The sequence below is a fragment of the Engystomops pustulosus genome, chromosome 7 (genome assembly GCF_040894005.1).
Source record: "Engystomops pustulosus chromosome 7, aEngPut4.maternal, whole genome shotgun sequence".
Classification (NCBI taxonomy): Eukaryota; Metazoa; Chordata; class Amphibia; order Anura; family Leptodactylidae; genus Engystomops; species Engystomops pustulosus.
This window is the reverse complement of record NC_092417.1, coordinates 12,017,534-12,044,615: the sequence shown is the minus strand read 5'-3', so window position 1 is coordinate 12,044,615 and position 27,082 is coordinate 12,017,534. Positions and strand designations below refer to the sequence as shown.

General features: G+C 41.2%; 1 protein-coding gene across 4 annotated transcripts in view; it reads left to right on the top strand.

Moving 5' to 3' along the window:
* CDC42SE1 (CDC42 small effector 1) overlaps nt 1–27,082 on the top strand; it is a 59,752-nt gene that overhangs the window by 18,985 nt on the left and 13,685 nt on the right. For 3 of the 4 annotated variants that reach the window (XM_072114785.1, XM_072114784.1, XM_072114786.1), the window contains exons 2-4: nt 16,541–16,777; nt 25,997–26,107; nt 26,217–26,302. In XM_072114785.1, coding sequence (XP_071970886.1) covers nt 16,724–16,777; nt 25,997–26,107; nt 26,217–26,291 — 240 coding nt within the window. In that variant the 5' untranslated portion in view covers nt 16,541–16,723 and the 3' untranslated portion in view covers nt 26,292–26,302. The remainder of the gene's footprint in view (nt 1–16,540; nt 16,778–25,996; nt 26,108–26,216; nt 26,303–27,082) is intronic. The other variant, XM_072114788.1, reaches the window with a different exon arrangement.

Below are 27,082 nucleotides of genomic sequence, written 5' to 3'. Positions count from 1 at the left end.
CTTGTACATAGGGGGCAGTATTATAGTAGTTATATTCTTGTACCTAGGGGGCAGTATTATAGTAGTTACATTCTTGTACATAGGGGGCAGTATTATAGTAGTTATATTCTTGTACATAGGGGCAGTATTATAGTAGTTATATTCTTGTACATAGGAGACAGTATTATAGTAGTTATATTCTTGTACATAGGGGGCAGTATTATAGTAGTTATATTCTTGTACATAGGGGCAGTATTATAGTAGTTATATTCTTGTACATAGGGGTAGTATTATAGTAGTTATATTCTTGTACATAGGGGGCAGTATTATAGTAGTTACATTCTTGTACATAGGGGGCAGTATTATAGTAGTTACATTCTTGTACATAGGGGGCAGTATTATAGTAGTTACATTCTTGTACATAGGGGCAGTATTATAGTAGTTATATTCTTGTACATAGGGGGCAGTATTATAGTAGTTACATTCTTGTACATAGGGGGCAGTATTATAGTAGTTATATTCTTGTACATAGGGGCAGTATTATAGTAGTTATATTCTTGTACATAGGGGGCGGGATTATAGTAGTTATATTCTTGTACATAGGGGGCAGTATAATAGTAGTTATATTCGTGTACATAGGGGACAGTATTATAGTAGTTATATTCCTGTACATAGAGGGCAGTATTATAGTAGTTATATTCTTGTACATAGGGGGCAGTATTATAGTAGTTATATTCTTGGACATAGGGGGGCAGTATTATAGTAGTTATATTCTTGTACATAGGGGGCAGTATGATAGTAGTTATATTCCTGTACATAGGAGGCAGTATTATAGTAGTTATATTCCTGTACATAGGGGCAGTATTATAGTAGTTATATTCCTGTACATAGGGGGCAGTATTATAGTAGTTATATTCCTGTACATAGGAGGCAGTATTATAGTAGTTATATTCCTGTACATAGGGGGCAGTATTATAGTAGTTATAGTCTTGTACATAGGGGGCAGTATTATAGTAGTTATATTCCTGTGCATAGGGGGCAGTATTATAGTAGTTATATTCCTGTACATAGGGGGCAGTATTATAGTAGTTATAGTCTTGTACATAGGGGGCAGTATTATAGTAGTTATATTCTTGTACATAGGGGGCAGTATTATAGTAGTTATATTCTTGTACATAGGGGGCAGTATTATAGTAGTTATATTCTTGTACATAGGGGGCAGTATTATATTAGTTATATTCCTGTACATAGGGGGCAGTATTATAGTAGTTATATTCTTGTACATAGGGGACAGTATTATAGTAGTTATATTCTTGTACATAGGAGGCAGTATTATAGTAGTTATATTCTTGGACATAGGGGGGCAGTATTATAGTAGTTATATTCTTCTACATAGGGGGCAGTATTATATTAGTTATATTCCTGTACATAGGGGGCAGTATTATAGTAGTTATATTCTTGTACATAGGAGGCAGTATTATAGTAGTTATATTCTTGTACATAGGGGGCAGTATTATAGTAGTTATATTCTTTTACATAGGAGGCAGTATTATAGTAGATATATTCTTGTACATAGGGGGCAGTATTATAGTAGTTATATTCTTGGACATAGGGGGGCAGTATTATAGTAGTTATAATCAGATTAGCACTTTTATAAATTATAGGTTTATACAGTGAATCTTTTCTGCTGGACATATTTGGGTGCAATGTAGGGAGCTCCAGTTACTCCCCCACCCATTATACACTACTGTGTACCCCCTTCCTCAGCTGTGTCTGCACAATAGTCCTATAGAGACGCAGACAAGACTGGAAAAGGACGGAACTAATGCTGATGTGATTGCACTGTGGGGTTATGTGTAATCCCTGCTGTCTGCAGGATATGCATGTAGTGATGTAATATTAGCACATCGTCCCAGGTAGCTGACTACAGGGTCTGCATAGTCATAATGTACAACCCTAATAAGAACCCTATATAAACTGCCGTAATAGTATGTTATTGAGCTGTATCTAATCCTATGATGTGTGATACCGCTTGCTGAGCTGTGTATCTAATCCTCTCCTGTGTGATACAGTTTCCAGAGCGGTGTATCTAAACCTCTTATGTGTGACACTATCAGTGTATTGTGGACCTGTGTCCCCTCCACAGGAGGTCAGTGCTCCCCTTGTGGTGTGCAGTGCATGCTGGGTACATGGCAGACATGAGGGTGCAGGTCCTGGCGGGCAGGCTGCAAAGCATTGGCCCACATTGCACCAGACCGTGCGCCAGTGTTCAATAATCTGCATATAAGAGAGGAAACTACACATGGTACAGGCTGCACTGGGTTTGATAACTGGGGGCCCTTGTGTCATGGAGGGACAGTACAGATCCCTTTATGTTTCTCACATAACTCGGCTTGTTATGTTCAGAGAGCAGGAAGCGATGTCCTTTGTAGTGCGGCGGTCGGTCCCCTCCCCAGCACCCTGTGTGACACACACCCTGGCTGGGGACATGGAGGGGGGGACCTCACCAGGTGTTATATAATGTACTTACCACCCTGATCACTGTGTATTGTCTGTTTACTATGACACTAAGGAGAAGGTAAAGGAAACTACATGCCTGGGAAGGTCCTCCCAAGAATACAGAGTCCCCTCTTTTCACCTGACTCTATTGCTTGGATAGTGGATGGGACTAATACGTGGGTCCGGATGTCGTGGCACTATTACACGTTGCGTGTATTATTACTAGCTGTCTGATAGCATTGGACAACATTACTCGGGCACTATATGGCTCTTTTATTAGTGTATTGTAGATAGTTACTGGTGCATTGTACTATGCACCTGCGTGTGCACTGTAAGGCGCTTTACTTGTGCACTGTATATGATTATTACCAATGCACAGTATGGCACTTTTACTTGTACATAGCATGGCTCTTGTGCACTTTAGATGTGCATTGTATTATATCACATGCACTATATAGTGTTATCACGTGTGCACTATAGAGCGCTGTCAGGCGTGCGCTATGGAGCGCTGTCAGGCGTGCGCTATAGAGCGCTGTCAGGCGTGCGCTATAGAGCGCTGTCAGGCGCGCACTGTATTGTATTATTACCATCACATTTTATGGCAGCACTATATGTCCCAATTAATAGTTGATGAAAATGAGTGGAGCAGTAGGACAAATGTGCAAATCTGGGGTATAAAGGGGTCCCCCTTTCTCCCGTGGATGTCCTCAGAATAGCCCTTTAACCTCTATATCCCGTCCCCACTATGTCACAGAAGTCTCAGAAGCTGATCTATGAGGATCTGTATGGTGGGTTGGTGGATCCACCAGCTCCTCCTTATAGTCGCAGCCCCTGCTTTGTGGCTGCTGTGAGTGTGACATACGGTGACATGGTGTATACAGGAGCTGCAGTCACTCCTATAAGGTTTCGGGTGGAGTTGGGCTTCCAGTATAAAACACCCCATAAAGTGCGGCAGTTAATTTTATATGGTCCTCTCATGTACAGTAACGCTGAATACATGGCCTCATACATCGCCTCAGAGCTGAGGTACTCCGATCATGAGATGGTGCGTGCACTCCAACATTAATAAAAACAAATATAACAAATGGCCCATTCACAGAGGAGTCAGCACAACATTACATGTATCTGTATTTATGCTGACTCCTAAAATGACTTCTAAAGGGAATCTATCAGTAGTAATAAAAACATGCAGGAGTTAGGTGTTGTCTCTAGAGACCTTTGTGTATGTTTTTAGTAGCAGCAGGACTGTGGAATATGGATTTATATTACAGAATTATAGCTTCTCCAAGTGCATTGGTGGCGTGTCCTCACACTGCTGTGCTCTGTGCTTTCTAAAGCCAGTGTTAGGTGTTGTCCTTGGAGAGTTGTCCCTGTAATCAGACCTTTGTGTATGTTGTTTGTTGCAGCAGGACTGTGAAATGTGGATTTATATTCCAGGATTTTACTGGATATGTGTCCTCACACTGCTGTGTTCTGTGCAGTCAGTATATTCCCTCTAGAGATTTTGCTCTTATGCTCTGAATGGATAGGGCCTAACTTGCTGATCGGGCGGGGTTTCTGTAATGAGACCCCCACAGATAAGGTGAATTGGGGGTGGTCTGATCTACCCCTTTGGGACCCCCTCGTTGCTCCCCAAGATAAGCAGAACAGCCGGCCATGCATGGCTGGGATGTCCCCTTCATCTCTATGGAGCTGACGGGAAAACCCCTTAATTGCACAGAGCCAAGAACACTGCAGTGTGAGGACAGGTTCCCAAAACGACCATCCTGGAATCCATCTTTCACAGTCCTGCTGCTCCTAACAAGATACATAAAAGTATTATTTCACAGATTTCCAGGGACAATAAATAACAGTGGCTGCACAGCAAACCTGTTGACCGTGTCCCTTTAATGTCATTTGCCAGTGTGCCATCCCCCCCAGTGTTCCCTTATCTAGTCCCCGGCTGCCCAGTTTCCACACTGTGGGCACAGACGCCTGCCTGGCACTGCTCTCATAGACAAACCATGTTTTGTGCCTTCCACGGAGGAGTAATATAGACAGAATAAAACTCCTAGCGCCTGTGGTCAGAGGACTGAGCGCGCTCTGTGAGTCAGCTGACCCCAAGACGCTGGATATAGCAGTGCTGTGGGACACGGTGTCTGTGGTGGAGACGCTTATTTACTGCGGCCACAGCTGGCATGACCCAACTCTATCATTATTACATCACAGACACTTCTCCATTTCCAAAACTGTGTATGAGGTCATTTTCATTTCCGCGGGACTGACCCTCGTCACATGACTCCAGAAATACACCTGATGCCAACACACGAGGCGCAAAATTTACTGTTCCGGTTTTATGCCCTGAGCAATTTTTACTATATTTTGTTAACAAGAAGAGCCATCATATATCATCTACATAGTGGGTGCCAAAACTTTTGTAACACCTTTCAATCACAACTCCTATGAACATTTTGGGGTTAATTAAAGGGGTTTTCTCGTCTGGGCATTTACATTCAATTTCATTAATCTGCCAAATATAAACAATTTCTTAATTAATTTTTATTATAAAAAATTTACCCATGTGAAGATAATTTCTGATAAATGTAGTGATGTGGCCCCTTAGAAACAAGACTGTGCTTGGATACGACCACCTCTGCTGGAGGGATTGCACAAAGAAACAGAGTTTTTGTATACGAAATGTCCTGGAGTTACTAGTTGTCCCACAGCCGTAGTGTTGTAATGAACCCTGAATCCAGGTTGTTGGGCAGGACCCGATAGCGCTTGTCTGGCCACCACTGCCCGAGTGCAGGGTGGTCGTATCCAAGGAAGCTATCTTGTTTCTAATGCACAACATGGCTACATTTATGAGAAATTCTCTTCACACTGGAACTTTTTTTCTTAATAACATCCAATTGAAGAAATGTTTACAAATAGCAAATGAGTTCAATTACATGTGAATGCCCATATGGGAAAACCACTTTTGGGGTCAAATTAAATGCGCCGATGGAGAGAAATGTTCGAGAGCAAGGCGCCATGTGACTGATCTGGTGTTTTATTTACGACCCCCTCATATAACCGCAGTTCCGGGCACATGGATAAAATACATATTACATCAGGACATGTATTCATATTTTCTTTCCATTACTGTCTAAATATAAAAGGAGGAAAATATGAGGATTTATATTCTGGAGCAGGGGTGTAATCTGGGTCCTGCTCTTCACAAGGGATACAACAAGCTTTCCATGGAAAGTCCAAGCTATACTGGGCTAGGAAGCCTGACAGACTGGTTACTAGGGGTAGGTTGCCCGGCAGACTTTATGCGGCTCATTTACTAAGGGTCCGTAGGACGCATTTTCATCGGGTTTCCCAACGATTTCCGTTTTGCGCCGTATTGCCCCCAGATTTTGGTGCATCGGCGCCGGTTTGCACGTGACAAATGGGGGGGGGGGCGGGCCTTCGGACAACACGCAGGATTTAACATTTAGAATTGTGTCGCAAAACACGCACTTGCATCCACTGGGAAGAAGAAGGTGAACTCCGGCCGACCTCGGCACAGAAGCGACACATGCAGGAACTCAGGCACACGACCTTAGTGAATCACGGCAGACCCGAATCGGACAACGCACCGCAAGATCACAACAGGACTGGGTAAGTAAATGGGACCTGGGAGGTGTTGAAAACTTTCAGGGATCGGAGAGATGAGTAGAAATTTTCTAAGTATTTTTTTTCTTCCCACCTCTATGGTGTGAGCTAGGTTAGGCCTCCTTATCCCCCTTCTCTGCCCCAGCATAGTTTGTCATGATGGATTACTAGGGCTATGCTGTCGGACAACACCTGTAAGGATGGTGGATGTTATGGAGTGTCCCCAGTTGGAGCATCATTGTCGCTGTGATGAGTGGAGAAGAGGATGACTAGCTCTGCAGCAGTCCTTCCAGGACATGTTCCGGCTTTATTCATCAGATTTTCTTACATAAATGTATGATAGATTTGGTGACGGGGAGACAAGTGTTCCTGGGTCCTGTCCATACATGCATCGCTCCCGCTACTGCTGGGTAAGGGTGCAGGTCCGGGCAGGAACCCGTCCTACTAAGCATGAGTAACGTGTTACGGATCATGATGTCACCGTGGTGCTTATCACGGCCTTCAGGCGTGGGCTTACATCGTGTTCAGGAGGCAGGTCCAGGCCACCACCCTGCCAAATATCAGCCGATATCGTTAAGCTAGATCGATACATGCATGGTGTGGGTCAATGTTATTAGGGCAAAATTCCTGCCCCTTTTTGTGACATCATTGAAGTAATTTTATACCTGTTATACCTATTCTATAGGACAGTGTGGGTTCCGCGTCCTTCTACGCAGATACAGGTCAACTGGGGGCCCTTATGCGGCATGGTCATAGTTGGCTTCCTAACTATTCGCTATTTGGCGATCACAGATCGAAGCACTTATTGGTGTAGGAGGCCTGGTAGTGGTAAGTACATCTGACAAGTGCTTGCTGCACCAAAGACCAACACTGCCAGCAATCTGCATGGTCAGACCTGCTATAGGATCCCTTTAAGATAAAGCATCATGACAGGAAAAAATACCCTAGCGCTGAGTACTGTAGCAGTCTCTATTTCTCTCTGTAGAATTGGCCTCCAGGACACAGATTTGTGGTTGATGTCTAATACATAGAATATTGAGCGACTACGAAAAAAAAAACAAATAAAAGACACAAAAGAAAAAAATGCAGACATGTGTGGGCTGCTATACAGCGTGACTGAGTCAGAGCGCCTGCACCTGTGTGACATACAGGAAGTGGTTGTGTACTGCCGTACACCCGTCATAAGAAATAACAAGAGACAATGATGAGAACCGGCCGGGGAACTTCACATCTGTAACATCACCAGTGTGCACATAGAAGGACGACTGATGATGTGTCTTGTATCTCACAACCGCCATGATTGTCAGAAAAATGGGACCCCTCATTACAGATGCTGGTTGGGGGTTATTATAATAGTTGTATTATGGTACATAGGGGGCAGTATTATAGTAGTTATAATCCTGTACATAGGGGGCAGTATTATAGTAGTTATATTCTTGTACATAGGGGGCAGTATTATAGTAGTTATATTCTTGTACATAGGGGGCAGTATTATAGTAGATATATTCCTGTACATAGGAGGCAGTATTATAGTAGTTATATTCCTGTACATATGGGGCAGTATTATAGTAGTTATATTCTTGTACATAGGGGGCAGTATTATAGTAGTTATATTCTTGTACATAGGGGGCAGTATTATAGTAGTTATATTCTTGTACATAGGGGGCAGTATTATAGTAGTTATATTCTTGTACATAGGGGGCAGTATTATAGTAGTTATATTCCTGTACATAGGGGCAGTATTATAGTAGTTATATTCTTGTACATAGAGGGCACTATTATAGTAGTTATATTCCTGTACATAGGGGGCAGTATTATAGTAGTTATATTCCTGTACATAGGGGACAGTATTATAGTAGTTATATTTTTGTACATAGGGGGCAGTATTATAGTAGTTATATTTTTGTACATAGGGGGCAGTATTATAGTAGTTATATTCTTGTACATAGGGGCAGTATTATAGTAGTTATATTCTTGTACATAGGGGGCAGTATTATAGTAGTTATATTCTTGTACATAGGGGGCAGTATTATAGTAGTTATATTCTTGTACACAGGGGGCAGTATTATAGTAGTTATATTCTTGTACATAGGGAGCAGTATTATAGTAGTTATATTCCTGTACATAGGGGGCAGTATTATAGTAGTTATATTCCTGTACATAGGGGGCAGTATTATAGTAGTTATATTCCTGTACATAGGGGGCAATATTATAGTAGTTATATTCTTGTACACAGGGGGCAGTATTATAGTAGTTATATTCTTGTACATAGGGAGCAGTATTATAGTAGTTATATTCCTGTACATAGGGGGCAGTATTATAGTAGTTATATTCCTGTACATAGGGGGCAGTATTATAGTAGTTATATTCCTGTACATAGGGGGCAGTATTATAGTAGTTATATTCGTGTACATAGGGGGCAGTATTATAGTAGTTATATTCTTGTACATAGGGGGCAGTATTATAGTAGTTATATTCTTGTACATAGGGGGCAGTATTATAGTAGTTATATTCTTGTACATAGGGGGCAGTATTATAGTAGTTATATCCTTGTACATAGAGGGCAGTATTATAGTAGTTATATTCTTGTACATAGGGGGCAGTATTATAGTAGTTATATTCTTGTACATAGGGGGCAGTATTATAGTAGTTATATCCCTGTACATAGGGGGCAGTATTATAGTAGTTATATTCTTGTACATAGGGGGCAGTATTATAGTAGTTATATTCTTGTACATAGGGGGCAGTATTATAGTAGTTATATTCTTGTACATAGAGGGCAGTATTATAGTAGTTATATTCTTGTACATAGGGGGCAGTATTATAGTAGTTATATTCTTGTACATAGGGGGCAGTATTATAGTAGTTATATCCCTGTACATAGGGGGCAGTATTATAGTAGTTATATTCCTGTACATAGGGAGCAGTATTATAGTAGTTATATCCTTGTACATAGGGGGCAGTATTATAGTAGTTATATTCCTGTACATAGGGGGGCAGTATTATAGTAGTTATATTCTTGTACATAGGGGGCAGTATTATAGTAGTTATATTCTTGTACATAGGGGGCAGTATTATAGTAGTTATATTCATGTACATAGGGGGCAGTATTATAGTAGTTATATTCTTGTACATAGGGGGCAGTATTATAGTAGTTATATTCTTGTACATAGGGGGCAGTATTATAGTAGTTATATTCTTGTACATAGGGGGCAGTATTATAGTAGTTATATTCTTGTACATAGGGGGCAGTATTATAGTAGTTATATTCCTGTACATAGGGTGTAGTATTATAGTAGTTATATTCTTGTACATAGGGGGCAGTATTATAGTAGTCATATTCTTCTTGCACAAAGACAGTTTTACAGTAAAAATACATTTAATAAAATTATTATTTCTGTAACTGTACCATTTTCTTAAGTAACAGCTTAAGGTCACGGGGTTATTTGTTTCTCCTAACATTTCTGTTGCACATCTCATGACATGTCTGACATCCTCAGAGAAGTTCACCTCACACCTCGCCTACATCATGACATTTTCAATTCAGAATTTAGTGAACTTGTTCCAGCCAGACTGTTAAATGACCGTCCCTCTGCTGACATATCCTGTTTGAATATTGCAGTCACACGTAATCAGGACTCAAAAGCGAGTGGAAATCAATGTAGAACGTTAAATAATTAGACTTTTTTTGCTTGCTTAAAAATTTGTAATCTTAGGCTGCTTTCGCATGTTTTTCTTCCAATAATGTGGTGTTGAAGCCATAGAAAAATAATCTGGTGCAAATCTTTGGTGATTCCTCAAGCAGTCACAGTCACAACAGGCTACAAAACTTCTGAAATACAGATTCCAGGATTATGCATCTGATGGAGAACCAGCAGATAATATGTATGTAGTCTCTCGACTCTTTCCCAGATGTCATTGAGTGTAAAAATTGGGGGATGTTGAATGTCAACGTGATCCAACGTGACCTTACTTCATGTTCAACCAAACATCACCTACGGGGTTCTCACATTTTGGGTTCTGATCCTTCAGCATCCTCAAGAAAGCCAAAGATATGGCTGAAATCAGATTTTCCAACAAGAGAGGAAATCTTCGTAGAGACCTATCCTCTCCTGATCTTTCAAGGTCATGCATGGAATCATTTCATCGAAAGTTTGTATGAAACCAGTAGAAGTTTGGAAGAAGTCCAAGTTATAGAAGAGTCTGACCTTGGTCTGTGGCATCTTCGTTTCAGCAAACTGATCCCTATTACTGTGATTTTGTCACATTGAATTCTAGTTTATCCTCAAAAAAAACTGGGAGCATCACTGCGCCTTAACTTAATTTACGGAAAAATTCTTTTTGGTAGGATCAAAGCGTCATTCGAGAGGACAATGGAATTATACATATTTTTAGCACATTTTCAGCCTTAAGTTCTTGTTTTCCAGACAAGCCTTGTTTATGAAGGGATGTCCTCTGCGGCCGAGGGCTCTCCACACTGTTACTCTGAGTGACTTCTTATCGTGAAATCTCCTCTTGAGTCATGCCGTCACAAATCAGCGCTTTATGGTCATTTACATTCCAGAAGTCTGCCACCACCAGCCGCATACGAGAAAATTCAAAATTGTTCTGTCTTTTAACCTCTTTCCCAAGGATTTTGCTAAATCACTTCCCTTTTTCCAATCATCCAAATGTTTTCAATTTTAGGGAAGCACAGATGGAGAGGCTGTGCGTTCAGTGGAATTTCCTACCGCTGGAAAACACTTGCCAAAGGTTCTCAAAATAGGAAATTATGATTTTAGGGCTGTGTCTGGCTTGATTATAGTTTGGCCTTTGTTAAGGGCATGGTTGGACCTCACAGCGTTAATTCCGTTGTACATAAAGGAAGGGGGCACACGTAAAAAAATCAGTTTGAGGACCTCTTCTGGAGCTAGTTCTTGCCACCACAGGAAGTCCATGTCCCTGCTTCACCATTCACTCTCCCTATCCCAGAATCAAATTAGTCTTGGTCTGTTGAGTTCTTTTGGTAGGGCTCATGGTAGGGCAGAAGACCTAATGTACCTAGTTTTCATGGTGCTTGGGGTGTCTGCAGCCTTCTAGTCATCGAGTTTTAAATAAGAGACTCAATGATACCTAAATAACCCTATAAAGTAATTACCCACATCACAAATCTACATACCAGTCAATTGTGCCCATTAGGACCTAAGGAGCACCTTAAAATGCCACCATTAATAAAGTTATGTAGTCCTTGGTCCTCACCATAACTGATTTAATGAGCCATTCGCAGTTTCACCGTAAAGAATAGTTATCTCTGTCCTTGAAGTGGTGCATATTAACGAAGATCGAGATTACTGTGACCTGGAAGTTCGACATCAACATTCATTGAAACTTGTTGACCTCTCTTAGGATTTGTTATGTAATAAGGTTTCGTATCAGAACTGGAGAATATTTTGTGGTCTAAGTTTATGGGTCTGCCCAAGGATCAGACAACTTGGGGCCTACAATCTTATATGCCTACTTAATCCCAACTAAGGACTCTAATATTATGAACACAGTGATGTCACTAAACTTAACCTAAGATAACCAATGATGAAAACACTCACCTAGGAGTCTTGTATGATGAACACGATGAAGAACACAGTAGGCCTAAACTAGGAGTCTTGCATGACGAATACAAAGAAGAACACTCCTAACCTAACTTAGGAGTCTCATATGATGACCATAACAATGAGAACCTTAAACCTAACCTAGGAGTCTTGTATGATGAGAGCACTAAACCTAACCTAGGAGTCTTGTATGATGAGCACACTAAACCTAACCTAGGAGTCTTGTATGATGAGCACACTAAACCTAACCCAGGAGTCTCATATGATGAACACAACAAGGAAAACCCTAAACCTAACCTAGGAGTCTTGTATGATGAACATAACAATGAAAACCCTAAACCTAACCTAGGAGTCTCATATGATGAACATAACAATGAAAACCTTAAACCTAACCTAGGAGTCTTGTATGATGAACACACTGAACCTAACCTAGGGTCTCATATGATGACCATAACGATGGAAACCCTAAACCTAACCTAGGAGTCTTGTATGATGAACACAACAATGAAAACCCTAAACCTAACCTAGGAGTCTTGTATGATGAACACACTGAACCTAACCTAGGGTCTCATATGATGACCATAACGATGGAAACCCTAAACCTAACCTAGGAGTCTCGTATGATGAACACAACAATGAAAACCCTAAACCTAACCTAGGAGTATCGTATGATGAACACAACAATTAACACACTAAACCTAATCTAGGAGTTTCATATGATGACCATAACGATGAAAACCCTAAATTTAACCTAGGAGTCTTGAATGATGAACCCACTGAACCTAACCTAGGAGTCTTATAAGAAGAACACAGCGATAACCACAGCAGACCTAACCTAGGAGTCTAGTATGATAAACATGACAATGAATACACTAAACCTAACCCCGGCTCTTCCAATTAACCAGTGATGTCAGTGCAGAGGGTTAGTCTATCACTTATACTTTATAATAACATTAAGATAAAGGCCTGACCTGATCTACTACTTAATCTATTGCCCTGACGTAATGAGCGTCAGTCTAGGATGTAAACATGACCCTCTTTGATGGAGGACGTGAGGTCCTTTGATGGAAGCCTCGGGAAGATAAACTTTCCTTGCCAGGAGGTAATAGTTGCCGCCTATTGCCCTGACTCTCATCTGACTGCAAGTAGAGATAAGCGTGGCCACTTCCTGCCTCCTCCATGTGACATTGAAAAGGTTCCTCTCGGCCTCGCTGTGAAATGAGTCTATTGTCACTTCTTCTCCAGCAGTTTGGGGGAATGGTGGCTTCTGTTCAACAAACATGAATGCACAAAAGACACGATTGTGCACTCCAGTCAGTTTCCCGCACTGCTCTGGATCCTGAGGAAGCACGCAGGATGCGCTCCTAGCCCAAAACCAGGTCATGTTTGTGGTCACAGCAGCGCTTCTTCATTGTCGTGGAGGAGGCATCATACAAAAAACAGTTACAAAAACTAAGGATCCCTTCTAGGGCAACTCCACTCAATGCATGACCACTCAAACTACACAGAAACTGACCCCAATATCCCATTCTCTCTATCTCACATTCCAAGAGTCTAGGGACCACAGCCTCAGAAATTACTCATTTGCTGTCTGTATTGTAACTACATATCACTGAGTGAAAGGCCTGACTGTTATCACAAAACCTGCAGAAATATCAGATTGCCGCCCAGAGAATGTAGGTCCCAAGGTCACTGCCAATAAAATGCAATATAGTCACAGCAGGCTCCCAGTGTCACATATTCACACTACACACATAGAACTACAAATGCCAGCATGCACCCCAATTAAGGAATATACCGTAACTTTACTATATTGCTGCCTCATTTCTAGAAGATTATAGCTTCTATATTACTGCCCCCTATGTACAAGAATATAACTACTATAATATTGCCCCCTATATACAGGAATATAACTACTATAATACTGCCCCCTATGTACAAGAATATAACTACTATAATACTGCCCCCTATGTACAAGAATATAACTACTATAATATTGCCCCCTATATACAGGAATATAACTACTATAATACTGCCCCCTATGTACAAGAATATAACTACTATAATACTGCCCCCTATATACAGGAATATAACTACTATAATACTGCCCCCTATGTACAAGAATATAACTACTATAATACTGCCCCCTATGTACAAGAATATAACTACTATAATACTGCTCCCTATGTACAAGAATATAACTACTATAATACTGCTCCTATGTACAGGAATATAACTACTATAATACTGCTCCCTATGTACAAGAATATAATTACTATAATACTGCCCCCTATATACAGGAATATAACTACTATAATACTGCCCCCTATGTACAAGAATATAACTACTATAATACTGCTCCCTATGTACAAGAATATAACTACTATAATACTGTTCCCTATGTACAGGAATATAACTACTATAATACTGCCCCCTATGTACAGGAATATAACTACTATAATACTGCCTCCTATGACAAGAATATAACTACTATAATACTGCCCTCTATGTACAAGAATATAACTACTATAATACTGTCCACTATGTACAAGAATATAACTACTATAATACTGCTCCCTATATACAGGAATATAACTACTATAATACTGCCCCCTATGTACAGGAATATAACTACTATAATACTGCCCCCTATGTACAAGAATATAACTACTATAATACTGCCCCCTATGTGCAAGAATATAACTACTATAATACTGCTCCCTATGTGCAAGAATATAACTACTATAATACTGCCCCCTATGTACAAGAATATAACTACTATAATACTGCCCCCTATGTACAGGAATATAACTACTATAATACTGCCCCCTATGTACAGGAATATAACTACTATAATACTGCCCCCTATGTACAAGAATATAACTACTATAACACTGCCCCCTATGTACAGGAATATACATACTATAACACTGCCCCCTATGTACAGGAATATACTTACTATAATACTGCCCCCTATGTACAAGAATATAACTACTATAATACGGCCCCCTATGTACAAGAATATAACTACTATAATACGGCCCCCTGTGTACAAGAATATAACTACTATAATACTGCCCCCTATGTACAAGAATATAACTACTATAATACTGCCCCCTATGTACAGGAATATACATACTATAATACTGCCCCCTATGTACAAGAATATAACTACTATAATACGGCCCCCTATGTACAAGAATATAACTACTATAATACGGCCCCCTATGTACAAGAATATAACTACTATAATACTGCCCCCTATGTACAAGAATATAACTACTATAATACTGCCCCCTATGTACAGGAATATACATACTATAATACTGCCCTCTATGTACAGGAATATACATACTATAATACTGCCCCCTATGCACAGGAATATACATACTATAATACTGCCCCCTATGTACAAGAATATAACTACTATAATACTGCCCCCTATGTACAAGAATATAACTACTATAATACTGTCCCCTATGTACAGGAATATAACTACTATAATACTGCCCCCTATGTACAGGAATATAACTACTATAATACTGCCCCATATGTACAGGAGTATAACTACTATAATACTGCCCCCTATGTACAAGAATATAACTACTATAATACTGCCCCCTATGTACAGGAATATACATACTATAATACTGCCCCCTATGTACAGGAATATACATACTATAATACTGCCCCCTATGTACAGGAATATAACTACTATAATACTGCACCCTATGTACAGGAATATAACTACTATAATACTTCCCCCTATGTACAGGAATATACATACTATAATACTGCCCCCTATGTACAGGAATATACATACTATAATACTACACTGTGATGTAATATATGTATATTTTTCTATGGCTGACAATGCTGGTGGACAGTGATGACAGTATAGTACCCATCCTCATATTATTCCTTGTATAGTTTTGCATAGAACCATGACACCTTTCCGTGCCGCCACCTCTATGGAGACTGTTGCGCTTTTGTTTATGAGCACAATAGGGACCTTGCCTTTTTTCTATTTCCATCACATCTAACAACAACAAAGCTTTAGGATGAAGTGGAGGCCTTGTACTGCTCGGCTCTTCCTGTCCTGTTACTTCCTGCACTCGGATACTTGGGGTGTTTGATGATGCCACACACAATAAGACGCGGCCGTGACCCCTGGTGGGGGATATGTCGAGACTCGGTTGCTCCTTGTTATATTACGGCACCACAAGGTGAACCTTCAAAAGTGGGATCAGAAATTTACTACTCAGTGATGTCTATATTTAATATCTATGAAGATTTTTGGTTGGTTTTACTGCAGTTGTTTTTAAGACTTTTTTAGATTTTTTTTTTTTTTAGTTTTTGCAGCTCTTTTTTTTAGACTTTTTTTTTCTTCATTTTCCCAGCGTAGGATGATGTTATAACACATAGTAAAATAACTGTGGACACATGAGAGTTACTAATCCCTCGGTACAATCTGTTCTCAAAAGTCATGTGTATTTGCCTTCTGAACCACATGCTGTAGTTACTTAAAGGGGGTTTCCATTTTATTAATAATGTCATAAATATCAGATCAGAGGGAGCTAACTCGACAAAATTCTCTGTTCTCTGTGTAGTGGCCAGTGCTGGTAACTACAGCTTGGCTCCCATTTCAGTTGAATGGTATAAATGAGCTGCAGTAACACAGCTCTACCACTAAATGGACAATGGAGCTATTGTATGTGTAATGTTTTGGAAAAGACTTCAATCCAAAATTGGGCCAACTATGTGTATGAACGTGTCTCTTCACTTGTTGCCTGAAATTTTTCCTTTCCAAATTTTTTTTATAATTTGAAGTTAGAATTTTCTTTCTTTTTTTTCAGTAAAACAAGGAGGAATCCTCGCCCAGGGGCCAGAACATAAGCTGCACATCAAACTTTCGAGAGCTGTCAGTTCGGAATTGTAGCTCTCTGATGGAGTGATCCGGACTTAACTCCTATCCTCGAATTCCCTGGATCTTCTACTGTTGACCACACAGAACTCCGACCAAACTGGAAGTCTCAAAAATGAGCGACTTTTGGCATAAACTAGGCTGCTGCGTCGTAGAAAAGCCACAACCGGTAAGTGACTACGCTCTTAATCAGTCCGTGACTACATTCCCAATCAATCCATGAAAATGCAGTGACTGCGCTCGCTATCGGTCAGTGACTGCGCTCGCTATCGGTCAGTGACTGCGCTCGCTATCGGTCAGTGACTGCGCTCCCGATCGGTCAGTGACTGCGCTCCCGATCGGCCTGTGACTGCGCTCCCTATCGGTCAGTGACTAAGCTCCCTATCGGTCAGTGACTGCGCTCCCTATCGGTCAGTGACTGCGCTCCCTATCGGTCAGTGACTGCGCTCCCTATCGGTCAGTGACTGCGCTCCCTATCGGTCAGTGACTGCGCTCCCTATCGGTCAGTGACTGCGCTCGCTATCGGTCAGTGACTGCGCTCGCTATCGGTCAGTGACTGCGCTCGCTATCGGTCAGTGACTGCGCTCGCTATCGGTCAGTGACTGCGCTCGCTATCGGTCAGAGACTGCGCTCGCTATCGGCCAGTGACTGCGCTCCTGATTGGTCCGTGACCATATACATGGAATCTGTGATATATTACAGGTTTGTAACATCTCAGCTCTTCTCGATAACAAAGCAGAATGCCGCCCGGAACACAGAGTTCTCTTATTGATTACTTAGCTTATCACTGCTTCACCTGTGTAGACATTTCTCAGTGTGATCATATAAGTTCTGAAATGTTTATTACACCATCAATCAGTTTGTTGTCAGCTACTATAAAAGTTGTCACAACCACGCCCATTTTATGTAAATTTTTGATATTTTTTGAAGTTTAATTGGATTCTCAAGGACTTGATCTCTCTTCACAAGGGATCTTGTAGCCTTCAATGACATTAAGCACAAAATTTGAACAGTTGCTGCTTTCATTTAGAGGGTGGCAACCAGTTTTAATTTTCAGGTTGTCACGGACACACCCATTTTATGAAACTTTTTGAATATCTAAATCTAAAGGGATTCTCTTTACTCGTTGTTTTTCAGGAGGGAGAATGTGGTCTCCGGTAACACAGAATGTAAAATTTCAACAGCAGATGCATTCAGTGACATGGGGACCGCCTCCTCTAATAAATAGGTTGTCATGGCCACACCCCTTTTAAGGAAATTTATGGAAAAAAAAACATTTAAAGGTGATTTAGAAGGGAACCTTTTCCCTTTAATAACACAATATAGCAGCGTTCACCAGTTGATGTTTTTGTTTCCATAGGTTGTCATGGCCACGCCCCTTCCATGTGCATTTCTAAATACTTAGATTTAAAGGGATTCTCCACCACTTGGGCTCATGTAGCCTTTAATAACATGGAATATAATAATTTAGCAGCACATGTTCTCACATAAGGCAGATAGGAGCAGTGCAGGGTGACCCTCCCCCACACACCTCCGCCTGCAGGGGGGGCTATGATCAGACTTGCTGCACAAGACTGTGGGCGACAAGACGTGATATGATGATTGATGGAACGTGGATTATGGGAGACGCTCAATCGACTTATTAATTACTCAACTTCAGAGAAATATTTGCTCCAGTATAATTACAGATCATTTTAGTCTTTAATCCCCTAAATCCCCCCCCCCCCCAACCATTTAAAGGGACGTGTTTTTTATTCATGGTCTTCACCCTACACAAAAATAACAAATTGAGGGGATTCAAGAGTGAATGATCTGAGTTCAGCATCGTGGTGTCCTGACGACCGCAGGATGAACACAGTCCATAAAATACCGTAATTAAGAGCAGATATTATACAATACTATGCAGGGCTCTAATAGTACAGCCAGAGCTTATATAATACTGCCGTATAATACTGCCATACAGAGCGAGTATAATAATACTGCCATACAGAGCGAGTATAATAATACTGCCATACAGAGCGAGTATAATAATACTGCCATACAGAGTGAGTTTAATAATACTGCCATACACAACTCATGTAATACTGCCATACACCGTAAATCTAATAATACTGCCACACACAGCAAATATAATAATACTGCCACACACAGCAAATATAATAATACTGCCATACACAACTCATGTAATACTGCCATACAGAGCAAATGTAATAATACTGCCATACACTGCAAATGTAATAATACTGCCATACATAGCAAATATAATAATACTGCCATACACCGCTCATGTATTAATACTGCCATACATAGCAAATATTATTATACTACCATACACAGCTCATGTAATACTGCCATACACAGCTCATGTAATAATGAAACACACAGCTCATATAATAACACTGCCATACACAGCTGATATAATAACACTACCATACACAGCTGATATAATAATACTGCCATACACGAATCATATAATAATACTGCCATACAAAGCTCATGTAATAATGAAACACACAGCTCATATAATAAAACTGCCATACACAGCTGATATAATAACACTACCATACACAGCTGATATAATAATACTGCCATACACGAATCATATAATAATACTGCCATACAAAGCTCATGTAATAATGAAACACACAGCTCATATAATAACACTGCCATACACAGCTGATATAATAACACTACCATACACGACTCATATAATAATACGGCCATACACGACTCATATAATAATACGGCCATACACCGCTCATGTAATAATACGGCCACACACAGCAAATATAATAATACAGCCATACCCAGCTCATGTAATAATACAGCCATATAGTTCTTATTAAAGATTACCAAATAAAACCTCACCATGTAGGCCGCTTGTAGTACTATAGGCCTCTACCTCTGTATAACAGCGTGAGCCTTCGGATTACTCATTGACGCTGTTCTTTGCTCCTTCTCGCAGGGTCCACATTCCTCCTCCTGGTGCCCCCGCACCCCCTGCCAGGGGTCCGGCCTGTGCTCGGGTCATGTCCCGGGCAGGACACATCGTCATATGATTAATTATAAATTAGCAGCCGCTAACAAGTTTGGCAAACTCTAACCAGGGAGGGGCTGCTTAAAGGGACGGCACCTCTATTTACTGTATATAAACGTCCCTGAAGATTATGGGGACACCCCACCCACCTATTACCACACAATGTGACACGGAAAGGTCACTGAGATTATGTTATATCATATAGAATACACCCTTAAAGGGCATCTCCATCTTGGTTAATAATTCACATAAGATTGTGACTATGAAGAGAGTGTCTGTCGCCCTGGAGGACCCATCCTGTCCTGCAGTACATAGACGATCCATTGATGTTAGTGTAATACCTCAGCTTACCTGCGGGAGTGCTGTAAAAAAAATTGAACACCAGAAGATGCAGGTTATTTCTGATAATAGAGTTCTGACATCAGAAAAACAACCCCCCGGGGCAACCGTAGAGGGAAAAAATGATGGGGGGGGGGGGGGGCGGACGACATATTCACTAGAAATTGCTAAACCCAACCCCGGATGAGTCGCGTACATGGACCTGGTCACCAGAGCAATCACTGGCCCCAGCGCTCACATTTCAAGACCCCTCAGTGTCTAATAAGAAGGAATTGTGCGGGTATAGAGCACCCCTTTAAGTAAGGTGAGGAGGTCATTGTAAAAAAAGGGGCGGAGCTCTGACAACAAATTATTTATGAGGTTATCAGGAAGTGAGAGGCCACAAGTAGTGATGAGGGTCAGGATGACGTCACGGAGACTTGTCTAGAAAGTAATTGAGAAACATCTACAGGAAACAGAGAATGTGGTGAAAACAGGAAGACCCTGCCCCACAGCGCGCAGAGGATTTCAGACTTCCCTAACAGGCTCAGATCACATTACAGGATCATACACGGCAGCCACATACATTATACCGTATTATACGCCGTATCTGAGGATGTACAACCACCTCGACCTAGGATTAGATACACAGCTCAGCAGACTGTATCACACGGGATAGGATTAGATACACAGCTCAGCAGACAGTATCACACAGGATAGGATTAGATACACAGCTCAGCAGTCAGTATCACACAGGATAGGATTAGATACACGGCTCAGCAGACAGTATCACACAGGATAGGATTGGATACACAGCTCGGTATCTCACATGATAGGATTAGATACACAGCTCAGCAGACAGTATCACACATGATAGGATTAGATACACAGCTCAGCAGACAGTATCACACAGGATAGGATTAGATACACAGCTCAGCAGTCAGTATCACACAGGATAGGGTTAGATACACAGCTCAGCAGACAGTATCACACAGGATACGATTAGATACACAGCTCAGCAGACAGTATCACACAGGATACGATTAGATACACAGCTCAGCAGACAGTATCACACAGGATACGATTAGATACACAGCTCAGCAGACAGTATCACACAGGATACGATTAGATACACAGCTCAGCAGACAGTATCACACAGGATACGATTAGATACACAGCTCAGCAGACAATATCACACAGGATACGATTAGGTACACAGCTCAGCAGACTGTATCACACAGGATAGGATTAGATACCTTGCTCAGCAGTATCACACAGGATAGGATTGGATACACAGCTCAGCAGCCAGTATCACACAGTAGAGGATTAGATACATAGCTCAGCAGTCAGTATCACACAGGATAGGATTAGATACATGACTCTGTAGTATCACACAGGATAGGATTAGATACATGACTCTGTAGTATCACACAGGATAGGATTAGATACACAGCTCAGCAGACAGTATCACACAGGATAGGATTAGATAGACAGCTCAGCAGTATCACACAGGATAGGATCAGATACACAGCTCAGCAGACTGTATCACACAGGATAGGATCAGATACACAGCTCAGCAGACTGTATCACACATGATAGGATTAGATACACAGCTCTGCAGACAGTATCACACAGGATAGGATTAGATACACAGCTCAGCAGACAGTATCACACAGGATAGGATTAGATACACAGCTCAGCAGTCAGTATCACACAGGATAGGGTTAGATACACAGCTCAGCAGACAGTATCACACAGGATACGATTAGATACACAGCTCAGCAGACAGTATCACACAGGATACGATTAGATACACAGCTCAGCAGACAGTATCACACAGGATACGATTAGATACACAGCTCAGCAGACAGTATCACACAGGATACGATTAGATACACAGCTCAGCAGACAGTATCACACAGGATACGATTAGATACACAGCTCAGCAGACAATATCACACAGGATACGATTAGATACACAGCTCAGCAGACTGTATCACACAGGATAGGATTAGATACCTTGCTCAGCAGTATCACACAGGATAGGATTGGATACACAGCTCAGCAGCCAGTATCACACAGTAGAGGATTAGATACATAGCTCAGCAGTCAGTATCACACAGGATAGGATTAGATACATGACTCTGTAGTATCACACAGGATAGGATTAGATACATGACTCTGTAGTATCACACAGGATAGGATTAGATACACAGCTCAGCAGACAGTATCACACAGGATAGGATTAGATAGACAGCTCAGCAGTATCACACAGGATAGGATCAGATACACAGCTCAGCAGACTGTATCACACAGGATAGGATCAGATACACAGCTCAGCAGACTGTATCACACATGATAGGATTAGATACACAGCTCTGCAGACAGTATCACACAGGATAGGATTAGATACACAGCTCAGCAGACAGTATCACACAGAATAGGATTAGATACACAGCTCAGCAGTCAGTATCACACAGGATAGGGTTAGATACACAGCTCAGCAGACAGTATCACACAGGATACGATTAGATACACAGCTCAGCAGACAGTATCACACAGGATACGATTAGATACACAGCTCAGCAGACAGTATCACACAGGATACGATTAGATACACAGCTCAGCAGACAGTATCACACAGGATACGATTAGATACACAGCTCAGCAGACAATATCACACAGGATACGATTAGATACACAGCTCAGCAGACTGTATCACACAGGATAGGATTAGATACCTTGCTCAGCAGTATCACACAGGATAGGATTGGATACACAGCTCAGCAGCCAGTATCACACAGTAGAGGATTAGATACATAGCTCAGCAGTCAGTATCACACAGGATAGGATTAGATACATGACTCTGTAGTATCACACAGGATAGGATTAGATACATGACTCTGTAGTATCACACAGGATAGGATTAGATACACAGCTCAGCAGACAGTATCACACAGGATAGGATTAGATACACAGCTCAGCAGACAGTATCACACAGGATAGGATTAGATACACAGCTCAGCAGACAGTATCACACAGGAGAGGATTAGATAGACAGCTCAGCAGACAGTATCACACAGGATAGGATCAGATACACAGCTCAGCAGACTGTATCACACAGGATAGGATCAGATACACAGCTCAGCAGACTGTATCACACATGATAGGATTAGATACACAGCTCTGCAGACAGTATCACACAGGATAGGATTAGATACACAGCTCAGCAGACAGTATCACACAGGATAGGATTAGATACACAGCTCAGCAGCCAGTATCACACAAGAGAGGATTAGATACATGACTCTGTAGTATCAGACAGGATAGGATTAGATACACAGCTCAGCAGACAGTATCACACAGGATATGATTAGATACATAGCTCAGCAGACAGTATCACACAGGATATGATTAGATACACAGCTCAGCAGACAGTATCACACAGGATATGATTAGATACACAGCTCTGCAGACAGTATCACACAGGATAGGATTAGATACATAGCTCAGCCATCAGTATCACACAGGATAGGATTAGATACATGACTCTGTAGTATCAGACAGGATAGGATTAGATACACAGCTCAGCAGACAGTATCACACAGGATATGATTAGATACATAGCTCAGCAGACAGTATCACACAGGATAGGATTAGATACACAGCTCAGCAGACAGTATCACACAGGATAGGATTAGATACACAGCTCTGCAGACAGTATCACACAGGATAGGATTAGATACATAGCTCAGCCATCAGTATCACACAGGATAGGATTAGATACATGACTCTGTAGTATCAGACAGGATAGGATTAGATACATAGCTCAGCAGACAGTATCACACAGGATAGGATCAGATACACAGCTCAGCAGACTGTATCACACAGGATAGGATCAGATACACAGCTCAGCAGACTGTATCACACATGATAGGATTAGATACACAGCTCTGCAGACAGTATCACACAGGATAGGATTAGATACACAGCTCAGCAGACAGTATCACACAGGATAGGATTAGATACACAGCTCAGCAGTCAGTATCACACAGGATAGGGTTAGATACACAGCTCAGCAGACAGTATCACACAGGATACGATTAGATACACAGCTCAGCAGACAGTATCACACAGGATACGATTAGATACACAGCTCAGCAGACAGTATCACACAGGATACGATTAGATACACAGCTCAGCAGACAGTATCACACAGGATACGATTAGATACACAGCTCAGCAGACAGTATCACACAGGATACGATTAGATACACAGCTCAGCAGACTGTATCACAAAGGATAGGATTAGATACCTTGCTCAGCAGTATCACACAGGATAGGATTGGATACACAGCTCAGCAGCCAGTATCACACAGTAGAGGATTAGATACATAGCTCAGCAGTCAGTATCACACAGGATAGGATTAGATACATGACTCTGTAGTATCACACAGGATAGGATTAGATACATGACTCTGTAGTATCACACAGGATAGGATTAGATACACAGCTCAGCAGACAGTATCACACAGGATAGGATTAGATAGACAGCTCAGCAGTATCACACAGGATAGGATCAGATACACAGCTCAGCAGACTGTATCACACAGGATAGGATCAGATTCACAGCTCAGCAGACTGTATCACACATGATAGGATTAGATACACAGCTCTGCAGACAGTATCACACAGGATAGGATTAGATAAACAGCTCAGCAGACAGTATCACACAGGATAGGGTTAGATACACAGCTCAGCAGCCAGTATCACACAAGAGAGGATTAGATACATGACTCTGTAGTATCAGACAGGATAGGATTAGATACACAGCTCAGCAGACAGTATCACACAGGATATGATTAGATACATAGCTCAGCAGACAGTATCACACAGGATATGATTAGATACACAGCTCAGCAGACAGTATCACACAGGATATGATTAGATACACAGCTCTGCAGACAGTATCACACAGGATAGGATTAGATACATAGCTCAGCCATCAGTATCACACACGATAGGATTAGATACATGACTCTGTAGTATCAGACAGGATAGGATTAGATACACAGCTCAGCAGACAGTATCACACAGGATAGGATTAGATACATAGCTCAGCAGACAGTATCACACAGGATAGGATTAGATACACAGCTCAGCAGACAGTATCACACAGGATATGATTAGATACATAGCTCAGCAGACAGTATCACACAGGATAGGATTAGATACACAGCTCAGCAGACAGTATCACACAGGATATGATTAGATACATAGCTCAGCAGACAGTATCACACAGGATAGGATTAGATACACAGCTCTGCAGACAGTATCACACAGGATAGGATTAGATACATAGCTCAGCCATCAGTATCACACAGGATAGGATTAGATACATGACTCTGTAGTATCAGACAGGATAGGATTAGATACACAGCTCAGCAGACAGTATCACACAGGATATGATTAGATACATAGCTCAGCAGACAGTATCACACAGGATAGGATTAGATACACAGCTCAGCAGACAGTATCACACAGGATAGGATTAGATACACAGCTCAGCAGACAGTATCACACAGGATAGGATTAGATACATAGCTCAGCAGACAGTATCACACAGGATAGGATTAGATACACAGCTCAGCAGGCAGTATCACACAGGATATGATTAGATACACAGCTCAGCAGACAGTATCCCTCACGATGGGATTAGATACACAGCCCAACAGACGGTATCACACAGGATAGGATTAGATACACAGCTCAGCAGACAGTATCACACAGGATAGGATTAGATACATAGCTCAGCAGGCAGTATCACACAGGATAGGATTAGATACACAGCTCAGCAGGCAGTATCACACAGGATATGATTAGATACACAGCTCAGCAGGCAGTATCACACAGGATAGGATTAGATACACAGCTCAGCAGGCAGTATCACACAGGATAGGATTAGATACACCTGAGTTTATATCAGGTCAGTGACATATAATCCTCCATCTCCTGGTTTTATTTTTGATGCAGAAGAAGAAGAGGAGGAGGATTGATCGCTCCATGATAGGAGAACCCATGAACTTCGTACATCTGACGCACATCGGGTCTGGGGACATGGCAGCGGGGGATGGGCTCCACATGGTAGGTCCGGATGGTGATGCCGATTCTTTTCATTACAAGTAAAACATTTGGATCATGTAACAAAATACACAACATTGTATAATATAATATGTGGCGTCTTGTTTTGCAGGCAGGACCAATGCAAGAACAAATGAGATCAAAGTGTGGACGGGATAGACCAAGGAATAACTCCAGGATCTTGTAGCTGTATACACTGTAAGATACCCCCATATATTCCAGTACATAGGAAGCAGTATTATAGTAGTTATATTCTTGTACATAAGGGACAGTATTATAGTAGTTATATTCCTGTACATAGGAGGCAGTATTATAGTAGTTATATTCCTGTACATAGGGGGCAGTATTATAGTAGTTATATTCTTGTACATAGGGGGCAGTATTATAGTAGTTATATTCTTGTACATAGGGGGCAGTATTATAGTAGTTATACTCTTGTACATAAGGGACAGTATTATAGTAGTTATATTCCTGTACATAGGGGGCAGTATTATAGTAGTTATATTCTTGTACATAGGGGGCAGTATTATAGTAGTTATATTCTTGTACATAGGAGGCAGTATTATAGTAGTTATATTCTTGTACATAGGGGGCAGTATTATAGTAGTTATATTCCTGTACATAGGGGGCAGTATTATAGTAGTTATATTCCTGTACATAGGGGGCAGTATTATAGTAGTTATATTCCTGTACATAGGGGGCAGTATTATAGTAGTTATATTCCTGTACATAGGGGGCAGTATTATAGTAGTTATATTCTTGTACATAAGGGACAGTATTATAGTAGTTATATTCCTGTACATAGGGGGCAGTATTATAGTAGTTATATTCTTGTACATAGGGGGCAGTATTATACTAGTTATATTCTTGTACATAGGGGGCAGTATTATAGTAGTTATATTCCTGTACATAGGGGGCAGTATTATAGTAGTTATATTCTTGTACATAGGGGGCAGTATTATAGTAGTTATATTCTTG